Source organism: Phoca vitulina, unplaced genomic scaffold (genome assembly GCF_004348235.1).
Source record: "Phoca vitulina isolate PV1807 unplaced genomic scaffold, GSC_HSeal_1.0 scaffold1, whole genome shotgun sequence".
Classification (NCBI taxonomy): domain Eukaryota; kingdom Metazoa; phylum Chordata; class Mammalia; order Carnivora; family Phocidae; genus Phoca; species Phoca vitulina.
The window spans coordinates 57840640-57862486 of NW_022589704.1; the positions used below are offsets into that span (position 1 = coordinate 57840640).

The 21847-nt window shown below is 36.6% G+C and overlaps 1 protein-coding gene across 2 annotated transcripts in view; it reads left to right on the plus strand.

The window, feature by feature from the left end:
• The window catches only part of OLA1 (Obg like ATPase 1), a 189375-nt gene extending 172328 nt beyond the window's left edge, over nucleotides 1-17047 (plus strand). The window contains exons 8-11 of one of the 2 annotated variants that reach the window (XM_032407864.1): nucleotides 10140-10280; nucleotides 10972-11068; nucleotides 13100-13222; nucleotides 16539-17047. In XM_032407864.1, the coding sequence (XP_032263755.1) occupies nucleotides 10140-10280; nucleotides 10972-11068; nucleotides 13100-13222; nucleotides 16539-16640 (463 nt within the window). In that variant the 3' untranslated portion in view covers nucleotides 16641-17047. The remainder of the gene's footprint in view (nucleotides 1-10139; nucleotides 10281-10971; nucleotides 11069-13099; nucleotides 13223-16538) is intronic. The other variant, XM_032407875.1, reaches the window with a different exon arrangement.
• Nucleotides 17048-21847: the final 4800 nt, after the last annotated feature.

The window sequence follows — 21847 nt, forward strand, 5'->3', positions numbered from 1 at the left end:
TTTCCATCTTATCATCCATTCAGAAAATGTTTGAGCATCTGTGTCAGTGCTATGCTAACACAGGAGAGTTCTGTGGATATATCTGGGAACAAAGAAAGACAAGTCCCGGGGCGCCTGGGTGGCTCAGTCGTTGAGTGTCTTCCTTCAGCTCAGGTCACGATCCCAGGGTCCTGGGATCAAGCCCCACGTCAGGTTTCCTGCTCAGCAGAAAGCCTGCTTCTCCCTCTCCCACTCCCCCTGCTTGTGTTCCCTCTCTAGCTGTCTCTCTCTGTCAAATAAATAAATAAAATCTTGAAAAAAAAAAAAAAAGGAAAGACAAGTGCCTGATCTCAAGAAGTTTTTATTATAGTGGGAGGAGATAAGAAAAATAGACAATTTATAATATAGGGTAGAGTGTGGTAATAGCATCTGTCCATGTGGCAGCTCAGGGAAGGCTCTGCAGGAGCTGGTTTCTTAAATAATAAATTGGAGTTTGACCAGTTAAGAGGAACTGCACTCATATACTTCAATGAAGATAACCCCAAAATGCAGTCATTATCAATATCAAGGTGCTTTCAGCTATAAATAACAAAGACCATCCTAATACATAATAGTAAGAGCCAAGGTATATGTCTCTAGGGTTGTTTAATTCAGTGTTCCTGGTTTTGGTTTTTTTTTTTTTTTTAAGATTGATTTTATTTATTTATTTATTTATTTGAGAGAGAGTGTGCCAGAGGGGAAGGGCAGAGGCAGAGGGAATGGGAAAGAATCTCAAGCAGACTCCCCTCTGAGTGCAGAGCCTGATGTGGGGCTCAAACTCACGACCTGGAGATCATGACTTGAGTCAGATGCTTAACTGAAGCCATCAAGGCACCCCTCAGTGTTCCTGTTTAATTCAAGGTTGTGATCAAGAAGAAGGGTTTTTCTCATCTTTCCCCACTTCCATTCTTTCGGCCACAAAATGGCTGCTGGAGTTCCAGGGGTAATATCCAGACATAGTGTCCAGTAGAGACTCCCTTCTTTTCTCTGTTTAAGAGCCAAAAGAACCATTCAGAATCTTTTTCTAAAGCCCCTAGGAAGCTTCCCCTCATGCCCCATTGACCGGAACTGGTTCACATGCCCATTCTCTAACCAGTTGCCAGCTAGAGAATGGGATTATTGTGATTTACTCAGATTGATTGGGATTCATCCTGCTGTTTTCTCCTGTTTATTAATTGAAAGATTTTTTTTAAAACAGAACCTTTTTGCTGAACATAGAAAATATTCCCATACAGTTGTTACATGCTCATCACATAGAGATTAATTGCATATATTATCCTTTTTTAAGCACATTAAGAGTTTAAGAAATCCTAGAGTCACAGTGAGCCAACAGTGTTAGGATAAGTATATCCCAATTGTTCTAATTTGCTTTAAGGTTGTCTGCTTGTCATAACACCTATCGGTTCAGTTTCCTCGTAACCTTCCAATTACTGCTAGAGTCAGAAATCTTGTTAATCCCTGAAATACTGTCTGAACCTGATTTTCATTTATTTGCTGCAAAAGGAATGCACATTTCTCTAGGTTTTATTCCTTTTTATACACACACATGCGCACATACACAGGCACACATGTGGTTGGATGTATACAAATGCCATTTTATTGTAGTGACTGCAGAATGAATGGAGTTTTTCAGACAGTGGTTCTGTGAGGTCCTTATAGGAATAATTTGTAGCATAATACGCCACTTACTGGGGGCGCCTGGGTGGCTCAGTCGTTAAGCATCTGCCTTTGGCTCAGGTCATGGTCCCAGGGTTCTGGGATCGAGTTCCGCATCGGGCTCCCTGCTCCGCGGGAAGCCTGCTTCTCCCTCTCCCACTCCCCTTGCTTGTGTTCCCTCTCTCTCTGTGTCTCTCTCTGTCAAATAAATAAACAAAATCTTTAAAAAAGAAAAAATACCCCATTTACTTGATAATTTAAATTCACAAAGTTCTCTCTGTAGGAGTCACTTCTTATAATTTGAATCTAGACTCCAAAGCTAACTTACTACAGATGTTTTTCCAGGTATTGAAGCTTATTAGAATAAGAGAGGTGTAATTATGTCTTATAAAGTAAGAAACTGTTGACCATATAGTAATACTGTCTAAACTAATTATTTTTACTGTGAATCTGAAACTTCTTTGACATTGCAGGGGATTTACAGCAAACATTTTCCTTACACTTCCTGAAATTCTAGTGACTTTTTTCCCTTCTGGTTTCCAACCTAGAAGATGTAAACAGGAACTTTTTTATATTCTCACTCCCCTCATATCGGTGGGATAGGTGTTCAACACGTGCTCAGTTATCAGTCGGTCTGCAGAGTTATCTCAGACATTTTCATCCTTTCAGTTAATGTGCCATCATTTTCAAAGTCCTTTAGTTCAGAGCTTCTGCAAGTTTGATGTGCCTATGAAATGCCTGGGGATCTTGAAAATGCAGATTCTTAGGTTCTACATTTCTGATGGACAGCCAAGTGATGTGACCACACCTTGAGGAACAAAGTTATATTCTTTATCCTGTACAGTTCCATGAAATCAGACAAGAACAGGGAAATTTGAAGTCTATTACGTACATCAAAGAGATGGGGATCTCTTTTGGAATAGGGATTAGATATTTAGACACTAATCAATTAGACTAGAGTTTACTTTTTTTTGGTATTTCTTCTTTCTCCCTCCTTCCGCCCGCCCCGCTCCCCCCTCCAGCCACTAACTTCCTTAATAGCTCCATTCTAATAACTTTATTCAAAGAATTCTGAAAAGTTGGGGGTGCCTGGGTGGCTCAGTTGGTTAAGCGACTGCCTTCGGCTCAGGTCATGATCCTGGAGTCCCAGGATCGAGTCCCACATCAGGCTCCCTGCTCAGCAGGGAGTCTGCTTCTCCCTCTGACCCTCCCCCGTCTCATGTGCGCTCTCTCTCTCTCTCTCATTCTCTCTCTCAAATAAATAAAATAAAATCTTTAAAAAAAAAAAAGAATTCTGAAGAGTTGGGAACTTTGGATTTTCTAGAGCTCATTTTTTGGCCTTGAATTAATATTGTTTATAGGAGGATATATTTCAGTTTGTACATTGTTTTATATTAATTTTAGTATTAATAATTCTAGTGTTATTTATTGTCATTTGTGAAAGAACTGGATTAATTAATGTTTATGTCATCCATAAGAGGATAATCTTATCTTCCATAGCCTTATTTCTTTTTCTTTTAGAACACTGTAAATTTACATTAATTTGCAGTGATAATGTTTGGAAATGGAAAAAAGGAATGTGATATTTTAAAGTCATTCTTTGGCACTCTGGGCAATTCTAATAGACATGAGAGTAAACCTGCAAGGGAAGAGACTGGAAATGACCTCAGTGTTTTTCAGTGCCTCCTGGATTTATGGTACATCCATACCATGAACAACATGAGAGGAACTAACTTAGTAAAGGCCGAGTCCTTAATAACATTGACTGAATGATGTTAAATCACTCAGGGAACTAGCCCTAGATCCTCCTTTGTGTAAGTTGCATCATTTTATGAATATTGACATACGGTTCTTGCCAGCACTTACATTCAGTCACAAGCAAGATCTTACTGCTGAATTTTTTAAAAGACCTAGATTCAAACAAAAAGTTATGTAGGTTGTATATAAGAATCTAATAGTATCATATGTAACAGTTTTAAAGATTTTAAATACAGTTTGATATTACAAACTAGAATGAACAGATTTGAGAGAGTTTTAATGTTCAGCAAAGATACTATAAGTGGTAATATAACTTGGCTTTAGTGCTGGGTTGAGCCATCTTTAAGGATTTTTAGAAAATATAATCAGAATGTAATAGCTAGGAGGTAGTTGAGTGGCTATATGGACATGAAGTGTAGAAAAAAGTTAAAGTTCTTATTAAAGTATGAAGGTTTTTTTTGAAGTTGTATTTATTTAAGTAATCACTACACCCCACATGGGACTCCAACTCACGACCTCCAAAATCAAGAGTCGCACACCTTCCAACGGAGCCAGCCAGGTGCCCCTTAAAATACGTTAGAGAAAACTATCTCAGAGGCTTATTTTAAGTTGTAAGAATTTAGTTTTATGTAGAATATCAAATAGCACCATTGGGATTGTCCTATTTCCTACTATAAAGATAAGGATTATTTTGTGAAACCTATGTCAGTTTGATTATGTGTATAAAAACAATATGTCTGTGCACCATATGTTTGAATCAAGTATAAAATCAATTTCTTCCTGTGGGTAATGTTCAAAAAAAGTTTGAAAGCTGTTGATTAGAACACAATAGAATAGATTTAAATCCAGTATGGAGAGCTTTCAGTTAAGATGATGGACTTAGCCAGTACAGGAAGCTCCATTCTTATTCCTAATATATAGAAACACCAGAGAAAATAACCAGAAAAGGATGGTCTTGATGATGGTGTGGTATTTTTAGAACACACAGAAGGACTTAAAAGCAAGTAAGGGATTTTCTAGGTGCCAAAAACAAAGAGGAAACTCAGTGAGAGTAGAGAGTGAAATCAATAGAGTATGGCCGTCAGGGAAAAAACCCAGCTAATATATGGTCTAGAGGCCTTGGCGGGCATAGGAATAAGAGTCAAGGCATAGGCCCCAGACTGCAGGTGCTGGAATGAGGCTCACTCATAAAGCCTAGAAAAAGCTATCCTTCCCATGATCAGATACTAGAGAACCTCCCATTCCCAGCCATCTGGACAAAGGAAGAACCTGTACTGTCAGGAATTCGAGACTAGAACGGCACTATGAGAAGTAGGGGGCCTTAATTTGCATTACCAATAACCTAGTGCAGAAGCACTAAGCCTTTAAATGATCCAGAGCCCACGACTCTCCATAGGTCTTTCCCTGGAAGAACAAGCACAAAACTACCCCATAGATATATCTCTAAACACAGGGGACCACAGACTCCCTTGGAGCTTGATTACTGCTGCCAAATGACCACACACCCCAAAGCAGCACAGCACGTATACAGGAACCAACTGTTGTGAGAGGCTGCTAGCAGATGATTAATGGTGGGAGGCAGAGTTTTACCCAAGAAACAGGAAGTAATTAGGGCATCCCAGAAAGAACTTTTAAATTAATCTGTTTAAAATATGGAAAGGGACTAAGAATTCATGGAGTGCCTGGGTGGCTCAGTCATTAAGCGTGTCTGCCTTCAGCTCCGGTCATGATCACAGGGTCCTGGGATCGAGCCCCACGTCGTGCTCTCTGCTCAGCGGGAAGCCTGCTTCTCCCTCTCCCACTCCCCCTGCTTATGTTCCTTCTCTCGCTGTCTCTCTCTCTGTCAAATAAATAAAAAACAAAATCTTTCAAAATAAATAAAATAAAATATGGAAAGGGACTAAGAATTCATTAAATGAGTAAAATATTACTTAAAAAGAGCAGGTAGAGGGGCACCTAGGTGGCTCAGCCGTTAAGCGTCTGCCTTCGGCTCAGGTCATGATCCCAGGGTCCTGGGATCGAGCCCCGCATCTGGCTCCCCGCTCTGAGGGAAGCCTGCTTCTCCCTCTCCCACTCCTCCTGCTTGTGTTCCCTCTCTCACTGTGTCTCTCTCTGTCAAATAAATAAAATCTTTAAAAAAATAAAAATAAAATAAAAAATAAAAAAATAAAAAGAGCAGGTAGATTTGAAGGAGAAACAAATATAATTTTTAGAAATAAAATTAGGGGCACCTGGGTGGCCATTCGGTTAAGCATCCAACTCTTGATTTTGGCTCAGGTCATGATCTCAGGGTCATGGGATGGAGCCCTGTGTTATGCTTGAGATTCTCTCCTTCTCTCTCTGCTCCTCCCCACCCCCTCAAATAAATAAATAAATCTTGGGATGGGGGAGAAATATGTGGACATGCTTTAAAAAAAAAGAAGTAAAATTAGTATCTGGGAAAAGAAATACAAACAATGTAAATGAACCTATCAAATTATGGGATCTGGAATTTCAGGACTTGCTAAGAAGGTCAGATTCTAAGAGCAAAGGTAAATTTGAGACATGATCTTTTGGAAATCTAATACTAATTTAATATTAAAGATCTCATTCTGCCAAACAATCTAACCTCACAACCTGGCAGTGTATCTCAAAGTGTCATCCTTTTCGTCTTAAAACTGATTGTCCCTGCTTTGTCCCCTTGCTTATGGAATCATTACCAGAGAGAAAAATACGACTAGTGGCAATTCCTCTTTCCGTTTGTCACTCATAGACTTTAGGGAAATCAACTTGGCTCTGGCTTCTTATCAAGAGAAAGATGGGCCCCCTTGCAGTAATCTGTTTATATAAATTTGCAAAATGAATATTATCAGAGTCTTTACAGTTTAACTCTTTGGAAGTGTACTGTCTTTACTGTTTTGTCTCCCCTCATATAATTTGATATTCTATGACAGTATCATCATCATTATCATTTTATTATTTTGGTCTCTAACAACTGGATAGTTTTCTTTAGACATTTGCTAACATTTGTATATGGAGATTATTATTGAGTCACTTTGACAGAATGTACTTGAAATTGTTTTTCTAGTAGTGGTACTGAGCTCAACTTTGATTTTCCATATTCCTCATGTGCTGGTAGCACACATTTTTAGATGACTAACTATAGTTTGGGGTATGGTTTGTAGCAATAGAATAGACATTTTTCTGCAAAAAGGTAACTGGTCCCAATGGGGTTCAAACTTGTGATCTTGGCCTCATTATCACACTTTTGTAACCATCAGACCTAATAGATATTATGATATGTATTTCAGTCTGTAATCTCAAAATTGAGTACTATTTTTTTATTACCCAAGGTTTATTTCAAATATGTAATTAAAAATCACTTTGGGACATTTCTCACTTTTGTTTGATAGTAAAAGTAACAAAAGTAAAGCAGACAGCCAAAGAACCTAACTCACTTTTCATCTTCCCTGTGTTTTCTATGACAGTGAAAGTCACAAAAGTGAAGCTTGCAGGCAAAGAGCCTAACTCACTTTACGGAGAGTGCTCCGGTACCTTTTTCTTTTAGTGAGGCTATAGCAGGTCTGATGTCAGTCACTTTAGAGACCTTTAGACCTCAGTGCTCATTTATTGCTAAAATGTACCAGCTCTGCTTCTGCATTATGAAGATCATCTGTCAACACTTTGAGATATTCTCCTTTGTTATTAAGCTTGTGATGCTCTACACTGTCAGGTTTTTTGCCAATTATAGTTAAGGTACAATGGTGTATTCACCAGATCAAAGTCTCACATTGGCGGTAGAGGAATGATTTGTAAGTCTTTATTCATCTGAATTGTACAATAGAACACCTGAGGAATGCAAATAATCCTTCTGAGGACTCTGCAGGAAAGGCTGTTAAAATGACAGCGTAGAACTATTGTTATTCTGAATTGATGTTTTAGCCAAAGTAATTATTTCTTATCTTGTTGTTTCATAACAGTTCTGGTTTTATTAGTTATGTTGACCATATTTATGAAACAAAATGTGTGTGATATTTTTATATTATCCTTTTACCTAGGCTTGTTTTATTTCATTTTCAATGAATCTATATTTGCTATAGATCTTTATATATATATGTGTGTGTGTGTGTGTGTGTGTGTGTATATATGTGTATATATATATATACTTGATTCTGACTCATATAATAAATGTATGTTACTAAACCATATTGTTTTGTTTGAACAGTGTAAGTCTGTGAAGTAACTTAGAATCTCATAATGTTATTATAGGCAGAATTATCAGTTTAAATTTTCCCTTTTTTGGGGTGCCTGGCTGGCTCAGTCTGTGGAGTGTGCAACTCTTGATCTCAGGGTTGTGAGTTCAAGCCCCACGTTGGGTGTAGAGATTACTTAAAAAATAAAATCTTTAAAAAAAAATAGCAAAAATAAAAACAGATTTTCCCTTTTTCCTTAAACTGTCCTTTATAATTCTGAATAAGAAAATATCTGGTTTGGATTTCCTATTTTAAAGGACACATACTTTATTCCAAAATAAATCTTAGGGATTGGTCCATTCTTTCAGGATGTGACCAAAGGAAAAAAAATATTATGAAGATCAAAAACTACTGATAACATTAAATAAGTAAATTATAGGTTAGCCTTATATAACAAACATGTACAAACTATTATGTGACTTTTTCATTCCCCTATCCCATCCTAAACCCTACTTGGTAGGCCATATTCTTAATTTTATAATAACTGATCCCCTGCCATTTTCTTTGATAGATGAGTTTTGATGAATTTGTGGTTTAGTTTTTGTGTTTCTTTTCCCCTGTTGTGACATTTACACTGATTATTTAAAGAATTCCTGCCAGTTTTTTGCCATAATAGCTATTAAAACCTTGGTATAAATGTGGGGGGCTCGTAGAATTATATAAGACTATTGTATGCATTAATATTTTTAACATAAGTTTCTGTGAAATCTATATTCACTTACATACTAAACCCTATTCCAGAATCATAGGCATAGGGGTGGCGCCTGGGTGGCTCAGTCAGTTAAGTGTCTGCCTTCGGCTTAGGTCATAATCCGCGGGTCCTGGGATGGAACCCCGCCTCGGGGCTCCCTCTCCATCTGCCCCTACCCACCCCCTGCCTTGTTCTTTCTCTTTCTCAAATAAATAAATAAAGTCTTAAAAAAAAAAAAAAGAATTATAGGCATATAATCTATAATTATCTGAGAATGAAAATTAGCAATAGTAACTACTGTTATTATTAACAGTAATAATCATAATAGTAATGCTGTTTCCTGTATGCCAGGCTTTTCCAGGTTCATTACAATATAATGTGTACTACAATTATCTCCACTTTTATGGGTGAGGAAACTGAGATTTAGAAGGGTTTGATAACCTGCCCAGAAATAAAGAGCTAGCAAAGTAGTAGTAGAATCAGAACCTGGTTAATGTATTCACTACACTTATTTCATTTATGTTCTAACTACTGCTTTGCCAAAATAACCCATGATCTGGAAGGGAAAAAAAAAAAACACTCAATAACATCTTTTCTGGTATCAACCTGGTGTCTATTCCCTAACTGATTAGGCTTTCCAAACCCTTTGTGATTAAAGGAATTTATTTCCTCTGCAGTTCTCTTATTTGTGCTCCTGCAAAAGTAAGAACAGTGTAGATACAATCAACTAGGTTTGTAAATGTGCATTTCTGGATGTTTGTTTTGATAACAAAAATCTCCCTCAAATTCTTAATCTCAGGAAACAAACGGAGGGTTGCTGGAGTGGTGGGGGGTGGGAGGGATGGGGTGGCTGGGTGACAGACATTGGGGAGGGTATGTGCTATGGTGAGCGCTGTGAATTGTGTAAGACTGTTGAATCACAGACCTCTACCTCTGAAACAAATAATACAGTATATGTATAAAAAAAAAAAGAAGAAGAAGAAGAAGAAGATAGCAGGAGGGGAAGAATGAAGGGGGGGAAATCGGAGGGGGAGATGAACCATGAGAGACTATGGACTCTGAGAAACAAACTGGGGGTTCTGGAGGGGAGGGGGTGGGGGGATGTGTTGGCCTGGTGATGGGTATTAAAGAGGGCACGTTCTGCGTGGAGCACTGGGTGTTATACACAAACAATGAATCATGGAACACTACATCAAAAACTAATACTAATGATGTAATGTATGGTGATTAACATAACATAATAATAAAAAAAAAAATCTCCCTCAAAGCCAGGTACAACTGTAAGCTCTTGTTAGTCCAAGAGGGAACTGACCTAGGCATATAAATATCTGGGTGGAACAAATGATTTATTTGGCAAAAACTCTTCAAAATTAGCTGGCACTTCTTAGGTGTGGTTCCTATACAAACAGAACTTAATGTTTTTGCTTCTTAAAAATTTACTTGGTAAAGTAAGGAAAATAATAAATCATAAAATTGAGGGTTTCAAGGACACAGGTGTTAATGCTGAATAAATGTAGTGTAACTTTAAAAAGTTTTATAATATTTGTATAATGGTTCATATAGATAATGTGCTAAAGTAAAACTAGATTACAGTAAAATCTTATGGCATATACCTGAAGCAATTGCTGCCTGTTAATGCCTTGACCTTGGAAAGCTATACACAAAAAGATGGCATCATAAAACCGTGCAATTCTTATGAATATGTATGTGCTACTTGATAATAATGAATGTGGTACAGTCATGCATGCACTACAAGATAATGTTGTGCCCTTTTTTGTCTACAGGTTGATAAAAATTAAAGAGTGGGTGGACAAGTATGACCCAGGTGCCTTGGTCATTCCTTTTAGTGGGGCCTTGGAACTCAAGTTGCAAGAATTGAGTGCTGAGGAGAGACAGAAGTATCTGGAAGCGAACATGACACAAAGGTTAATTAGCATTCATTTTCCCTACACTTTATTATCAACTATTTCCTTGCAGTAATTTAATTGCTTGCGCTGATAGAATAATAAATGACAGAGTAATTACCATTATAAAGAGGGAATCTTCTCCTTTCTTTACCATGAGACAGAGTGAAAAGATTTATTTTAAATTAAGTTTTTAACTGTCATCTGTCATCTCTGTACAGTGTTTTAATTATAACATAGGTATTAGTTATGTATATTTTTGAGAGAGAATGATCGCCAAAACTCTTTCGTCATGTTCAGTGGGGGAGGGGAAAGGGTGAATCAGTTGCCTTAATTTTTTCTGAGTAACACTAATATATTGTTTAAACATTGGATTTCAATCAAATAATTTCGCTTTTATGACCTATGTCCTGGAAATAATTAATATTGGAGGAAAATAGTCATAGAATGGGTAGATCAAATTTTTCTTTTTTTTTATAGTAAACAATTCAAAATGATATATTCAGACTAATACAATTAAAACCAATTTTAGAAGGGATTTTTTTTAGAAACAGTTATATGCTTTCAGGCCTCTTCAAGTGTATTATGAAAGATGAATGGTCGTTTACTAATATCTTTAACATTTCTGCTTGAACTGAATAATTTTAGCTCTAAACTGATCTCTGGCACAATCAACTTATATGTTGAGTGAATTTGTTTCATTTTATTTCAGCGCTTTGCCAAAGATCATTAAGGCTGGGTTTGCAGCACTCCAACTAGAATACTTTTTCACTGCAGGCCCAGATGAAGTACGTGCATGGACCATCAGGGTAAGATTCATACTTATTCATCAGCTATATCCAGTTCCACACTATTGAATTCAGATTGATATCACTGACTTTGAAGTTTGTCATGGTGGCGGTTAGCTAGTCATTACAGATGAGGTTTTTGTCCAGGATAACTTTAATTATTTGTGAGCTGCTGAACAGTGAAAGTGGAGCGGCATTGATTGAGGCAGGTAACAATTGATTCTGCCTATTACATAGTCTGAATTTCTTCATCCTGTAGAATCTGTCTACCCTCCTCCTGTGGTCAGAGATAAGACGCACCAGTATTGTGCTTGCTTAATCTGTGTGACTGGGTTTGTCTGCAGTGAAATTGATGTTGCTTTTCATTTTGTATTCGCTAAGTTTGTTTGGGTTGCGGGTGGTTCTTTCCTCCTTTGCTTTGCTCGGATTACATTTTCAGCAATAAAAGCAATATGACATCATTATGCTCTTCATAGATACACAGTTGGGCTCAAAGAGCTAAACTCAATGTGTAATAATTCATGCTTTTTTATTTGAATTCATAGAAGTGGTGTTTATTTTTGCGGTGTTATATATTCAATCTTTCTTCTTTAAAAATGTGATATGTACTTTAAATATTGATGTATACTGATTACGATGAGAAAGAATGACTAATTTATTCCCAGAGGACAATAGAAACTGTGAACTGTAATGTCTTGCTTTTAAATGTAAATATATTGTAATATGGTAGTTACTACTGAAAAATATTTTGAAATATATGTAGTCCCAAATAGCGTTACGGAATATAAAAATAATGTCAGAACTTTCAGAAATATTCAGTGTCTTATGGATTCTTTTATTATGCTTTTTTTAGTATATGCTCCATGATAAATTTTAGTGCTGTTTTGATTTCTGTTTTCACTATCATAATTTATCGTTACATTTATTTTGATTTAATATGGATAGAATCACGGAGGCAGTTCAACATAATGTTAAATGTGTTGTGTGAATAAGAGATTCACTTTTATTCCTTCTCCCCTTTGTAAAAAAATGTTTGATTGACTTCTAACCAAGGTCCTTTTATATAGACTTAGAAAATAATGTCAAAGCAAATCCAAGTTGGTAAACAAATTGCCACGGTTTATTTTCACTATATATTTTAGAGCCTTAAAACTTCCAAACTTAAGTATATGCAGCAGGGAAGATAACATGTTCTGGGCTTGAAAGTGTGAAAGCTGGTTTATCTTAAGACTGATTGTAAGTATCCATGATTTAATGTGCTGAGATATTTAGTCAGGTAAGCATCAGTGAGTAGCCGTATTAGCCCAATACATCTTTTATTGTAAAAACTGTGCTTTATAGTGTCAGACCCCTTATCACTTTCACATGCTTTATTAAGCAGCCTTTAGGTCACCATTATTTCTCAAATTTCTCTCCATGGTTGTGTGTGTCCGGAATGTATGTCCTTGTAATTTAACATATGGAGTAATTATAAGACATTTTTCTTCCCATATCAACTTGAATTTTCCTTCCTGATGGTTAGAGGCAGCATGTATTATGTTACATGTTTGAAAATTTTATGAGAATTTCTAAATTATTTGCTGAACATAGATTATATGATTTGTTGGAAATGTCTTTAAAATGTCCCTTTATATATTGATTTTTATATGTTCTTTAGAGGAGCTGAAATTTTAAGGCTTTTTATCTTTTTAAAACCTTTGATAATTCAGCTTGAAAGTTACTTGAAAATCCTTATTTTTTTCCACTGTGAAGAATAGAAAATCGAAATGAAACCGACACCAAAACTAGACCACTGCATCTAAATCAATACAACTGGATGACTGTTAGGAAAAACAAAGCTATGCTTTAATATCTACTGATCTGTCTGTGCTAAAATCTGCTGCACAGACAGTGCCCAGTGTTAAAAATGTACTAATTGTATACCTGACATCTTAACCGTACTATTAAACTAAGTTTAAGTTGAACCCCACTGCAGATCAGAGAAAAGAAACTCTACGCTTACAGTCAATCATCTTAAATGCAATTAGTTTTCTCTGGTCTTTCTTCTCAAAGAAAGGGACGAAGGCTCCTCAAGCTGCAGGAAAGATCCACACAGATTTTGAAAAAGGATTCATTATGGCTGAAGTAATGAAATACGAAGATTTTAAAGAGGAAGGTTCTGAAAATGCAGTCAAGGTAAGGAATTATTTTCTGGTTTTGTATTTATAATTTTTACTAATATGAAAATACTCATGAGTAAAATGAATGATAACTGTCTTTTAAAATGTGTGTCAGGGTTTAGTGTTACTGTCAACTGATTGCAAAGCTGTAGGTGTTTACATGCTTTTAGATAATTTTTAAAATGTGTGAATTGTCAGTATATTTGTGTTGTATATTAATATATTTCTAAAACTGAAAATAAAAATAGTTTTAGGTAATTATAAATAATTTCAAAGAGTTTGTTCACTAAACGCCAATGAAAAATTATACTTAGTACTTTTGAATATCTGAAATAGAAGTAGTATGTATATGCTTATAATTAATTCAAGGAAAGGGACAGGAATTTAGTTAAATAAAACCCGTTCTTGCTAAAACTTCATAGTTGTACTTTTTTTTTTTTTTTAAGATCTCTGGGAATTTGATTTGCTTTCTCAACACTAGAGGGCAGGTCCAAAATTGTGCTTTATTTTAGCTAATAAGTATAATTTGATTTGCAGCCACTAACAATGAAGCATTGCTATACATGAGTAATAAATGATTTTTTTAAATGTAAATTCTGCTGCAAGCTTAATTTTGTTTGGCTTTATTAGGTTTTACTTGGCAAAATCTAGTACTATGTCATCTCTAATCGATAAATAGGTCAAGTGATTAAACTGACATTGTAGGAAGGCTTCTTTATCTTTAGTTTAATTCGATATTTGAAGACTACTCTAGAAAATATTGCAGAAGTTAAAGAGGTCTCTCTTGTGTTTACTATTTCATAATTTGAAAGGAGTGCAAAAAAGTTTATTTCAAGTTTAGTTTATTCTCATTGGTAATCATCGGAAAAATCATACTGAACAGCAGAACTTTAATAGAACTGTTGGAACCCCAGGAAGAAGAGGGAAAAATCTTGGTATAATTGGTTCAATGTAGAATGAGAGCCATTTTGTTTTCTTAAGTGGAGTGAAAGAAGTTACATTTTATAACTAAACAAAGTCATTAACTTTTTAATGGTGTCATTTGTATCGATAGATAGGTAAGCAAACATTGAGATTGAACTTTGTCAGGAATACTAATCAGACTTGAAAAATCTGATTATTTTTCAACATGCTACATCATGTTGGCATATATATTTTTCATAGAGTAAAGATGATTAAAATAAGGATATTTTTCTATTACTAGAATTCAGGAACCGATGCTTCTTTTCTATACTCTCATGTATAAACCTGTTTTACCAATCTTTAATCGATGTCTATGTTGTAATAAACTTGAAAGATATATAAATTGGGAATGCTTCCTTGTACAAAATAGAGAAACCTTATAATATGTAATAAAATAATATTTCTTGCTTGTAGAAACGCTTTACACTAACTGGAAACTTTTATACTATAAATTAGAAAAGATTGACCTCTGGCTTTTCAGCTTAGAATACCATTAAGTATTTGGTACGGTTTTTAATTTCCAAAACTAACATTTCAGAATTTGAACTCCAAGTAAAGTAAAACATTTATGAATCGCTTTTGCTGTCTTATTCAACAAATATTTACTTGTATATTATCAAGTAGGTTTCAGGTTTGAGAGCAAGATTGTGTGTGTGTGTGTATATTTCTAACACCAGTGCAGCATAACTAATTTAATGCCAGTGCTGTGAACTATATACTGAATAGCTCTGTGTGGGCTTTGTAGTCTACAGGGATATCACATTATTAGCAATCATATCTGCTTAGGCAAAGCTGGCTTCTACAGATGGCTGCTTTCAAGTGCAAATGAACTGGTTAGACGTGTCTTGTTTAATACATACTCAAGATTCACAAATGGGTATTGATTTTTTTTTTCAACCAGTGTTTCTGATAGCAGTGGAAATGGATTAAATGGTCTCTAGAGAATTTAAAGGAACACTGTCACCTTTAATTAGTAGTAAACTTGAGTGGTAACAAAGTATATAAACTTACATTAATATGTCATGTCAATATGTATTTGATTTAAATTGTCTCTATAGTTTTATAACAGTGGGCTTTAGATTCTCAAAATAAGTAGCATATGGCCTTCAATATATCACGTCTTTACAGAAATCATGTGAATGTGGGTGTGTGCGTGTATGTGTATATCTGTATCTTTTAGAATGTTAGGGTATCTTGGTTTTTTAAAAAGTTAGCTCCAGTTTAATAGCACAGTATCGGTAGGTGATTTTTGATATGTAGTCTAGACATTTGAAAATGTGCTTACTAGGGCTCTGTGATCTGGTTTGTTGATTTTAACCTCAGATGTACAATCTTTGTTAGGGTTATTTCTGATTAGTATAATTGCACTTGACTTTGAACATCCTTATCAATATCTTCAAAGAGAAGTACTAATCTTATTGGGCAGAAGTTTCACGTTCTCAGTAAATTCTAGCAGAAAGAAAATACTTGGGAGAATTTTTCCCGAAAGATCCTCGAGTTCTCATTGTTGAGTGGTCGATGGTGGGGTCATGTGGGACTGTGTCAGCTGTGCGCGATGTTAAGTGTAGGTGCCGAAGAGCCTGTTGTGCTTGGATGAAGTGTGTGTGCTGTGCCTGGGGTGAACCTGGGTCTCTGGGACTGCTGCTTGTTGGTGTTAGAATTACTGGGGGATTGCGCTTCTGGATCTGCATACCAGCAGGTGGAATCGTTTGCTTTGCCGACTAATTTGCGAGTGGGAAAAGTCTCTCTCTTTGCAGTTCCAACCTGTTAGAGTCTGCTTGTAACTAGGGCCTGTAGTCAGAAAACTTCTTCGTGGTGAATTCTAGCACACACCACTGTGTGTGGCCATTGTCAAGACTAAATAAAAAACTACAAGGAAATAATTTAAAATCTGTACATTAAGATTGAGAATAGTTTTCCTTGTAGCAAACTCATTTTGGCATCACCAGTATCACCAAATAATTTCCTTAAGAAAATAAAGTAGCTTCAAACTAGTTATATAGTCTTTTCTTCCTGCCTAGTTTGATCTGTTTTGTTACAGTGACTTGCCGGATGTTTGCAGACACATCAGAAATGTACCATAAACAGCATGTAATGAAACTTAATGATATTGGTATAATTACATTTATGTACCAACAATTTAGTAGAGAATACATTATGATTATGTACGTATGGAAAATCTAGTTCTGCCCAAATCAGGAATACTGTGCTTCTCTCCAAGTCTAGTTTTGAATTTACGTATTTTCCTGTATTTCTTTTTTTGTTTAATATGACCCAAGAAATAGAATACTTTTTGCATCTGATGCTCTCGTTTACCTCATGTATTTCATTGTAAAATAACCCATTTCCTCTCTATCTCTTCTTCACAGGCTGCTGGAAAGTACAGACAACAAGGCAGAAATTATATTGTTGAAGATGGAGATATTATCTTCTTCAAATTTAATACACCTCAGCAACCGAAGAAGAAATAAATTTTAGTTATTGTTCAGATAAATGTACAACTTCCAAAAATGGATATGATTTTTTTAAATCAACATTTCTGAAAACTGAGGGGAAAATAAAGTTGGGGGATGGGAATCTTCTAAAAACAGAATTATTTTTGTTTTAAAATTAAAATACTGGGTACCTCCAATGAAATGCAAGTTCACTGAATGTGAACAGCTTTGCTTTTCACGTGATTAAGACCCTACTCCAAATTGTAGACGCTTTTCAGGAACCATATTACTCTCATGATACTTCATTAATCTCCATCATGTATGCCAAGCCTGACACATTTGACAGTGAGGACAATGTGGCTTGCTCCTTTTTGAATCTACAGATAATGCATGTTTTACAGTACTCCAGATGTCTACACTCAATAAAACATTTGACAAAACCAGCCTTGGTGTGTTTGGGGATGTCTGTATTGACTGACTGTGGTGTGCTGAATGCGATACGGCACCTGGTGGTTGCTGATTACAGAATTTTAAGGCGTGTGTATGACACAGTAACTGGCAGTGTGGGGCAGCTGCAATTGTATCTTAAAAGTGAGTCTTTCATGGGAATCAGAAGAATAGTAGACCAGGGATTTGTCTCAAGGAAGTTAATTAATTTGTAGATGGACATTTTTTGAAAGATGGTAGCAATGACGTTATGAAGGATATAACATAGATAGACTGTGACCAAGAAGAAAACGATGCTGGAAAAAAAATTCTGCTTCAAAAATTAAGGGCTTTTCGGTGGTGGTTCTGACTGTACAGAGGAGTATATTCATTTTTAATATTTCCTTTAAGATTATGGAATTATTGTGAAAACTAACCCATTTGTGTCTGGTGGGTTATATCCTTGTTTCATTTCCATAGTGAGTATAAAAGTCCACTACTAAAAAGATTAGACCTTGAAAACTAACTTTTCTTATATTTGCCATTAAAATATTTTAGACTAGCTGAAATTTTAGTATGCGTAGGTTAAGCACTTTCAAAAATCTTAGCAGAAAACTCTGAAAGAAAATAGTAACAACTTGGTTGTTTGGAGACATTTTGCCACTTCACCTTCTTCTCTTACGACGATAGGAGTCTCCTCATCCCTGAGCCTCACGCTCTCTCCCATGTCCACACTCCTGCATGACCTCCCTTGTCGCCATCCATGGCCCTTCTGTGGTGGTCTGTGATCGCAGGGCCATTTCAGTGGAGGGCAGATTCAGTGGAATGCAGTTAGCCCCGGTATTACTGTGTCACGTTAAAGACAAGGAAGTATCAGAACACACACAACACACACAAACGTAACATTGAAAGTTACTTAGCGTAGCACAAAAGGCAAGAAAAGAAGTAATTTTAAAGGAGATATGGCTTTACATAGGAAGGGATGTTTAAAGAGGACTCGTTAAGTAATGAATAAAATTTAGAAGCTCTCTAGTGCCTATGTCCCTTTTGAGAATCAAATGCTGGTCTTCTGCTAACATAAAAATTAGTAAACAGGAGAAAAATAATCAGTGGAAAGGGTTTTTTTTAAAGAACTAAATAAAACTCAGGTATAGGTGCAGCTGACCAAGTTTGCTGTAAAAATTCTTGTTATTTTTCTGTATTGGAGGAGTGTATAGATTAGTGGATTTGTTAAAGATTTCAGCAATGTAAGAAGAAATCAAATCTCTTGCTTTTGAGTCTTCTCCAAAGTAAATTGCATAGACTTCTCAAAGAAGTTTGAAATCTCATTAAAAAGCCTTTAAGATTGTGTAATTTTACTTTCTGCTTAACTTCTAATGTGATAATTGTGCATTGTAGAACTGAGCCATTAATAAGAGGAAGGAGTTAGTTTTGAGGTAACTGTATTCGGTAGGGGCTGAAATTAAATGCCAAAAATGTTTGATTTGGTTAGAAGTTCTGCAACATTATACATGTACAGAATTATATTTTCTACAAAAGTTGAGAATTCCAAGAACTTTGACATATAGATAACCGGGTATATGCCTGTATCTTCATGTAATGAATGGATTTTTAGGATTGTAAGTGAATATTTTTTCACCTATCTGTAGATCATCTTAGTCAAATTTGTGTTAGAAGAGATCAGATTTGTGCCTAGAGCTTGAAAAAAGTTTGATAGCACTTAGTTTAGTTTTATCCTATTACCTTCATAACTTGCACTGCGGGCATGGCTAAGATTAGAGCCAGAACCCCTCAAAAAGCACAAATACTTCTCATCATTTACATAGTTATGAGTGAAGCTTCTGTTCACTTACAAATTGCCAAGCTCCATTTGGAGAGCAAGTCTTCCTACTCGTGATTAATCAGCTTCCCGCATCAAAATCCACATTGATGTTTATCTCCAGTTACCTCTTCGTATTATATTCTCAAAGATTCTTTGTATCAGCTCTGTCCCCTCTCATTCAAAGGGTCAGAGACAGACTGCGGCCCCTGACTAGCTCAGTCAATAGAGCATGTGACTCTTGATCTTGAGGTTGTGAGTGCAAGCCCCACGTTGGGTGTAGAGATTACTTTAAAATAAAATCTTTCAAAAAATAAAACAAGAAAATGAAGACTCAGAGACAGAAAATACCTTCTTTCCCTGTCTCTCATATTTTTCTGATTAGTCTACTTACGTATACTTATTGCTCTTTTTATTTTTCTGGAGACTTCAGAAATGTTTCTGATGGCAAACTGCTTAGGCAAGAAAATTGATCTCATTTTAAGTTTGTAAAAATACACTATGGTGATAGAAAAAAAGAGCTAGGTTTGACTTTGAAAGTGACTTTTTGGTCTTCTAATTGATTTGGGGCCCCTATAAAATCAAAAACTGATTTTGAATTGCCTTCCTGATCTATGAATATCCTGAACCTCTTGTAAATCTGTATCTCAATAAAAAGTTCCATGTTGCAAGTAGGAAATATTAAAAAAAAAAAAAAAGAGGGGACTCACTTGACCACACAGGCAACACTTTACAGAGTTCTCATACCACGTATCTCGTATGGTCCTTGGCTTTGCAGGCCTCCGGACTTGATTTTCTCAGCTCAGCCTCTGCTGTGTGTAACGTTTTCCAAACTTCCGAGAGTCTAATTTATAAACTATTATGTCAAGTTCTTTCATGTACCGTAAAAGATGTTTCTGAGATATAAGTAAGAAACGGTGGTAGGAACTCCTAGGAGTCAGGAGGCCAGGGTTTCAATCCTGGCTGTACTGCTTCCTGGTTGTGTGACCTTGGTGAGGCAAGTTACGTTCCCTCAGCTCTCAAATAGGGGTAATAGGACCTCCCTCATGGGGTGGTTGTGGGGATGAAATGAGTTTGCACATGTACGATGCTAAAACTGCTTAGTGCCTAGTAAGTGCTTAGTAACTGATAGCAATTCTTTTAATTTATATTTGGAGTGCTTTCTTCCAACGTCTGTATCCACTCAAGGTAAAATCATACAACAGAAAGTTGCTTGGCAAATGTAAAATTAGAAGAAAGAAATGTAAATGTTCTTTAGGAAATCACTTCCAGGACTTCTAATGGATGTCCCCAATTGAGGACTCTTGTGTCTACTTGACTACTAAGTCATTTTATTAGTGCTGCCTCTGGTCACACTGAAAAGATGATCACAGATAATTATGGTATTTCTCCTAAGGACACATAAGAATGGGAGGTAATAGGGAGATTTGCCTATTTCGCATAGCAGACTTCCGAGCTGTACGATGTGCAGCAGAGTTCTTCAGTGACACATGAGAAGATCTCAGTCACAGGAGTTGAGATTCTCAGCTCCAACTCTTCCTTTCACTCTGTATTTACGCTTCTCAAACCACAGCTCATTTTGATGCCATTCCAGGAGAGCATTCTGTATCGGCTTTCTTATCACATTTGATGGAGTTGCTTTCACGCTTGGCGAGCAGCTAAGGAGGGAAGAAAGCTTCATATGGTGCCTGTGTCTGTGGCCTGCATTTGAAGGCACAGAGCCCACCCAGCAAGGTGAGTGCATTCTGTTCCCACAGGAGTGCGGGAGGGACCAATCAACAGTGACGTGTCTGAGTCTTTGACTCTCCTTCTGGTCTTTGTGCAAATTGCCATTTTTTTTTTTTTCTGGTGAAATAAACCATCTTGGTTGCCTTCGAGTACAAGGAATAGATTGCATCTTCATTTTATTACATCTCAAATCACATTTTCCTAGTCCTCTGGATAAAGTTTTATAGAACACTACTCTCCTGATCATAAATATGAACTATCTATTTGAAGGAGGTGCTTTGCAGATTATTTTATCAAGTCTGTTGATTTTACTCTGAGAAATGACATTATATGAGGGTATGCTAGTTGGCTACAAGAATGCATTCTTTTTTCTTCATAATTTTAATTGAGTATAGCTGTCCTGCAGCAAACTGTTTCTCAGCTTCTTTGCAGCTAGGTGTAGATCACATGACTAAAACCTGTCAGCGGAGGGGCGCCTGGGTGGCTCAGTCGGTTTACCAGTGGGTGACCTTTGGTTTGGGCTCGTCATGATCTCAGGGTCCTGGGATTGAGCGCTACATCAGGCTCCACACTCAGTGGGGAGTCTGCTTGAGGATTCTCTCTCCCTCTCCCTCTGCCCCTCCCCCTTCACACTCTCTAAAATAAACAAATCTTTAAAATATATACATAAAATTTAAAAAAATAAAATCTTGTCAGCAGAATGTGAATGAAGGCTGACTGCCGACCTAGGCCTTCCCATGTTGGATGTGTGTTTCCTTCAGGAGCTATTTTCCTTCCCGATGGGTTCCAGAGAACCCATCATTAAGAATGTGTACGAGGACAGTAAAGCAACAGTATGGCAGGAACCTGCACCTCTGAAGGACTCTGAGGAGCAGAGCACCCAGTTACCTGGCTGCTAACCTTGGGGCTGGTAAATGAAAGAGAAATAAACTTCAGGGCTCCTGGGTGGCTCAGTCGTTAAGCGTCTGCCTTCGGCTCAGGTCATGGTCCTGGGGTCCTGGGATCGAGCCCTACATCGGGCTCCCTGCTCAGCAGAGAGCCTGCTTCTCCCTCTCCCACTCCCCCTGCTTGTGTTCCCTCTCTTGCTGCATCTCTCTGTGTCAAATAAATAAATAAATAAAATCTTTAAAAAATGTAAGTGTGAAAAAAAAATGTGTGTAAGAAAAATTTGCGTAAAAAAAAAAATTTCAGAGTTCTTTAAGCTACTGTATTCAAACTACCATTTTTCTCTTGTAGCAGCTTAGCTTTTTACCCCAGCAAATACAGACAT